Raw genomic sequence first — 6,000 nt, 5'->3', positions numbered from 1 at the left:
AAAAAAAAAAAAAATACTTCCTTCATTCACAAAACACAGTCAGGTAAAGTAAAATCACCACCAGCTACAAAATGGGCTTGAAAAGAAGGGGTTGAGACCCCACCTACTCTTAAATCTAATCAGCCAACACTCCCTTGTAGGTCAAAGCACCATACTGAGGAAAAAATGCTGGGCAGAGAATCCAAATTAAAAAGGCAGGGATAAAGATAAAGAAGGTACTGATAAGCCTGGGCAACAAAATGAGACCCTTGTCTACACAAAATAATTAAAATAATGAACCAGGTATAGTGGTGAGTGCCTGTAATCCCAGCTACTCTGGAGGCTGAAATAGGAGGACTACTTGAGCCTGGGAGTTCAAGGTTACAGTGAGCTATGATCGCACTACTGCACTCTAGCCTGGGCAATGGAGAAAGGAAACAGAGCCAGCAGATCCCAAAACAAAAGCCATAATTTTGTATAGTACTCCACAAAAGCAACAGAAGAGGAAATACTAGAGGACAGTAAAATTGGAAAAACCATCCTAAACAAGCCTCCTTTGGAAAAGTTTAGAATAACTAATTTCAGTAAAAATAAGCTATAGAAAAGCATCAAAGTAAACTCATAAAATATTAGAAAAAAGTTATTTCAAAGCAAGAGAAATTAGGAAAATTATACAAAATATACAAGAATATTACATATTAGAATTACAAAAACTCAGAAATTAACATGACAGAACTAGGGAAAACCAGAAATAAAAGAGAAAAAAAATCATTTCAGAAATGAAGATTAACTCAGAAGGAACTTGTAACCACCACACATAAACCTTAAGAAAAGGAGAAGGCAAGAAGAAAGAAAACTTGTTAAATCAAAAATAAATAAATAGGCCAGGTGCCATGGCTCACATCTGTAATCCCAGAACTTTGGGAGGTTGAGGCTAGCGGATCACCTGAGGTCAGGAGTTCGACACCAGCCTGGCCAACGTGGTGAAACTCCGTGTCAACTAATAATATAAAAATTAGCCGGGCATGGTGGCCTGCGCCTGTAGTCCCAGCTACTCAGGAGGCTGAGGCAGGAGAATTGCTTGAACTCAGGAGGTGGAGGATGCAGTGAGCTGAGATCGTGCCACTGTACTACAGACTAGGTGACAAGACTGAGGCTCTGTCTCGAAAATAAATAAATAAACAAATAAATTATATCCCCCTAAGATTGAGAAAAAAGTAAACATGCTGCCTCTTATCACTTCTATAATGTATTGGGAATCCCAGCCAATACAGAAAAAAACAGAGAGGGAAAAGGTATAAAGATTACAAAGGAAGGAGTAAAATGGTCTCTAACTGTAGATGACAAAGATGCCAATAAAGAAAATTCTATAAAAGGATCTACTTTAAAAAATTTACTTAAATCATTTATAAAGCTATAAATATACATGATTTTATCAAGGTCATAGGATTCAATGTTAGTATATAAAACTCAATTATATTTCTATATACTACCAACAAAAAAAAATTAGAAATTTAAAAATACCACTTCACAACAGCATCAAAAAACAAATTATACTTAGGGATATAAGAAAATTAATTTAAGAAAAGATGTGTAAAACCTCTGCACTGAATCTACAAAACACTACTGAGAAAAAAAATAAAAAACCTAAATAAATGAAAAAGATCACCATATTCCCGGATTACAAGATTCAATATTATCAGGATTTCAATGTGCCCCAAATTGAAGATATTCAACACAATCCCAATCAGAACACCCACAGACTTATATAACGCAAAAAATCTACAATAGCCCAAAGAATCTTGAAAAAGAGAAAAGAATCAAAATTGTAAGTCTTACAATACCTGATTGCAAGACTTACCATAGTTTTAGTAATAAGGAATGAGGTAGTGATATAAAGAAAAACAAATACAGGCATACCTTTGTTTTACTGCCCTTCAAGGAAGTCTATTGGAGCCACTTTTCCAACAGTATGTGATCACTTTGTCTTTGTGTTACATTTTAGTTATCCTTGTAATATTTAAAACTTCTTAATTATCATTATATCTGTTATGGTAATCTGTCATCAGTGATCTTTGATATTACCATTGCAGTTGTTTTGGGACACCACGAACCACACCCATATAAAACAGCAAACTCAAAAATGTGTGTGTTCTGACTGCTCCACACACCGATCATTCCTCCATCTCTGTCCCTCTACTTGGGACTCCCTATTCCCTGAGATACAACAATATTGAAATTAGGCCAATTAATAACCCTACAATGGCCTCTGAGTGCTTAAGTGAAAGAGAGTCCCACATTTCTCACTTTAAATCAAAAACTAGAAATGGTAAAGCTTAGTGAGGAAGGCATATCAAAAGCCGATACAGGCCAAAGGTAGGCCTCTTGCATCACGGACAGCCAAGTTGTGAACGCAAAGAAAAAGTTCTTGGAGAAAATTAACAGTGCTACATCAGTGGACACACAAATAATAAGAAAGCGCAACAGCCTTATTGTTGATAAGGAAAAAGTTGTGCTCTGGAGAGAAGATCAAAGCAGCCAAAACCTTCCCTGAAGCCAAAGCCTAATCCAGAGCAAGACCTTAACTCTTCAGTTCTGGAAAGGCTGAGAGAGGTGAGGAAGCTGCAGAAGAAAAATTTGAAGCTAGCAAAGAGCTTGGTTCATGAAGTTTGAGGAAAGAAGCCGTCTCCGTAACATGGAGGTGGCAAGGAGAGGCAGCAAGTGCTGATGCAGAAGCTACAGCAAGTTACCGAGAAGATCTAGCTAAGATCATTGATGAAGGTGGCTACACTAAAAACAGATTTTCCATGTAGACAGAATAGCCTTCTATTTGAAGAAGATGCCATCTAGGACTTTCACAGCTAGAGAGGAGAAGTCAGTTCCTGGTTTCACAGCTTCAGAGGACAGGGTGTTCTTGTCAGAAGCTAATGCAGCAGGTGACTTTAAGTTGAAGCCAATGCTCGTGTATCATTCTGAAAATGCTAGGGCCCTTAAGAATTATGCTAAAGCTATTCTACATGCTCTGTAAATGAAACAACAAAGCCTGGATGACAGCACATCTGTTTACAGAGTGTTATACTAAATATTTGAAGCCCACTGTTGAGACCTACTGTTCAGAAAAAAGATTCCTTTCAAAATATTACTGTTCATGGACAATGCGCCCGGTCCCCCATGGGTTCTGATGGAGTTGTACAAGAAGATTAATGTTTATTTTTATGCCTGCTAACACAACATCAAGTCTACGGTTCATGGATCTAGGAGTAATTTTTACTTTCCAGTAGTATAATTTAAGTCATTTCTTGAGACTACAGCCGCTGTAGAAAGTGATTCCTCTGATGGATCTGGGCAAGGTAAATTGAAAATCTTCTGGGAAGGATTCACCATTCCAGATGCCATTAAGAACATTTATGGCTCACAGGTGGGCTGCAGTGGCTCACACCTGAGATGGGTGGATTATCTAAGGTCAGGAGTTCGAGACCAGCCTGGCTAACACGGTAAAACTCTGTCTCCATTAAAAGTACAAAAATTTGCCGGATGTGGTGGCCCATGCCTGTAATCCCAGCTCAGCAGGCTAAGGCATGAGAATCGCTTGAACCTGGGAGGCAGATGTTGCAGTAAGTTGTGAGCCGAGATTGCACCACTGCACTGTAGCATGGGCAACAAAGCAAGACAGCCTCAAAAGAAAAAAAAACGAAAAAAAGGAACATTCACGGTTCACAGGAGGAGGCCAAAATATCAACATCAATAGGAGTATAGAAGAAGTTGATTCCATCCCTCATGGATGACTTTGAGGGTTCAAGACTTTAGTGGAGGGAGGAATTGCAAATGTGGTGAAAACAGCGAGAGAACTAGAATTAGAAGTGGAATCTGAAGATGTGACTGAATTGCTGCAGTCTTATGATAAAACATCAATGGCTGAGGAGTTGCTTCTTAGGGATGAGCAAAGAAAGTAGTTTCTTGAGATGGAACCCACTTCTGAAGATGCTGTCAACGTTGTTGACATGTTAGGTATAGGAAAAAATGTAAAAGAAGTAATCACTTGCCGGGTATGACCCACAGACCCTGGCCGAGTGGCAGATGAAAGAAGTTCTCAGACAACGGATATCCAGTGAAGGAGTGGGCTAGAGGGCTGCTGGCATAAACAGGCATAACTAAGACACACAAATGTTTTTAGTAAGTGATCTAAATGTGTAAAATACAGAAAAATAAAATTTTAATACCATATCAATTTGTACAGAATGCAAATTCCTAATACTATAGAAATCTGTGTATTTAGTTCTAATAAAAGCAGAAAAAACTGAGAATGTTCCTTACTTTCTAAATATCTAACCCAGATATATCTAACCCAAATATCTAAAAGGTAGCCCTGACCTATCCCACCTGAGTTTTTAAATTTACTTGATTAAATAGTACACATGTTGTCTGGTAGGTCCTCCCTATGAGATAATCACTTCTATTTCTTTCTAGAAGGGTCAATTTCTTCGGTTTTCCTTACTACGCCCAGCACAGTACAAAACAGAGCAACAGCCTAATAAGACTTTACAATCTATGAAAGCTAGTGGCAAAATTTATTCTTAGAATACGCTTCCTATAAATATTCTACCTGTCCCCAAAATGAAATAAAGATTATTCAATTAGTTTAGATGCAGAAAAAGGTACTTATACCTGTCTTTCTCTGATCCCGGAACAGTACCCGTATTGGTGGATCCAGGTACAGAAGCAATAGGGGTGCCAACAGTTCGAAGATTCTGGATTACAGATGACAAAAACTGCTGGCTAGCACTTTCATACAAATCAAAACAAATTTGATATGCCATCAGGAGGTTGTCTTCCTTTACCAGCTTCTCTAAGATATCACTCACAGCCTGAGGATCATCTAAGAAAATTAAGCACTGAAATGGAGAAAGAAAGTTTTAAAATTATTTAATAATTAAAAACTTCATCTACAAGGTACTTAAGGGGGTTGTTGAATGAATCCTGGCTTCTTTAAATCTTATCCATAACTTATACCTAAGTGCTCCTTAATTTGTATTTTTTGCCTTACCATATGTTATGGAAGTTACTCATTGATTTAACATACATTGTGTTGTGTTGGGCCAGGTCATGAGACACTAAAATTACCAAGTTGAAGCATTTCTCTTACTACTCTTATGATCTGCCATTGTTTTAACAAAATTATCCAAGAAAGTTAGAATTTTTCTTTTAAAAACTCAATTTAAATTTTCTTGTTCTCTTAGGCAGCAAGTAACTCAACTTCAAAATAAACACATTAATCAAAGTTATTATAAATTAAGAACAGGAAATAATAGAAACAAAATAAGTGGTCAACAATAGGGAAATGATTAAGTAAGGCAAAGTACATACACTGAATGATTACAACAATCAAGGAAGAGAAGAACAGTCTAAGAAGAGTTAGAACATGGAAAAATGTTAAAGGCTATATACAATTAATCTTGTTTATCCACAGAGAAAAGAACTTGGTAGCTGGAGCCAAGTAATAGGAAGACTTCATTGTATACCCCATAATTCTTTTTGAATTTGAAATCACATGAAAATATTATCTGCTCAAAAAGATATTCTTTTAAAAATGAACAATAAAGCTTTTAAAAATAATAAAAGGATAAGGAATAAAACAGCTGAAAGAAATAAAATTGCCTCTAAGGAATAAAACTGAAATACAGACAGGAAGAGGGCAGGGAACTACTATTTTTCATGTGAGTTTTTAAAAAACTATGAAAAATACTTAGAAACAACAGAACTCCAAAAACCTACGTAGAGAAAACTGAAAAGAAATACACTATTAAATACTAAATTGACTTTGGGTGATGTAAAAAATCAAGTTAGAATAGTAAGTTGACTTTGGGTGATTTAAACATGGATATTTTTTCTTCTAGTGTTTTGTTTCAAACTTCTTTTAAAATAAATTGTAAAAAACAGTGTTTTAATCTCAATTTTTAGAGCCTAGAGGATGAAAATACACCGGAGCACATTATAGTTAAGAAATAACAAAATGTAAAATAA

General features: G+C 36.3%; 1 protein-coding gene across 4 annotated transcripts in view; it reads right to left on the bottom strand.

The window, feature by feature from the left end:
* The window catches only part of PSMD1 (proteasome (prosome, macropain) 26S subunit, non-ATPase, 1), a 122,070-nt gene that overhangs the window by 102,076 nt on the left and 13,994 nt on the right, over positions 1 to 6,000 (bottom strand). For all 4 annotated transcript variants that reach the window (XM_011951986.1, XM_011951987.1, XM_011951988.1 and 1 more), the window contains one exon: positions 4,645 to 4,871. In XM_011951986.1, coding sequence (XP_011807376.1) covers positions 4,645 to 4,871 — 227 coding nt within the window. The remainder of the gene's footprint in view (positions 1 to 4,644; positions 4,872 to 6,000) is intronic.

Source organism: Colobus angolensis, unplaced genomic scaffold (assembly GCF_000951035.1).
Source record: "Colobus angolensis palliatus isolate OR3802 unplaced genomic scaffold, Cang.pa_1.0 Scaffold33, whole genome shotgun sequence".
Taxonomy (NCBI): domain Eukaryota; kingdom Metazoa; phylum Chordata; class Mammalia; order Primates; family Cercopithecidae; genus Colobus; species Colobus angolensis.
The sequence above is the reverse complement of the archived record's forward strand: the minus strand, read 5'-3'. Positions and strand labels throughout refer to the sequence as shown.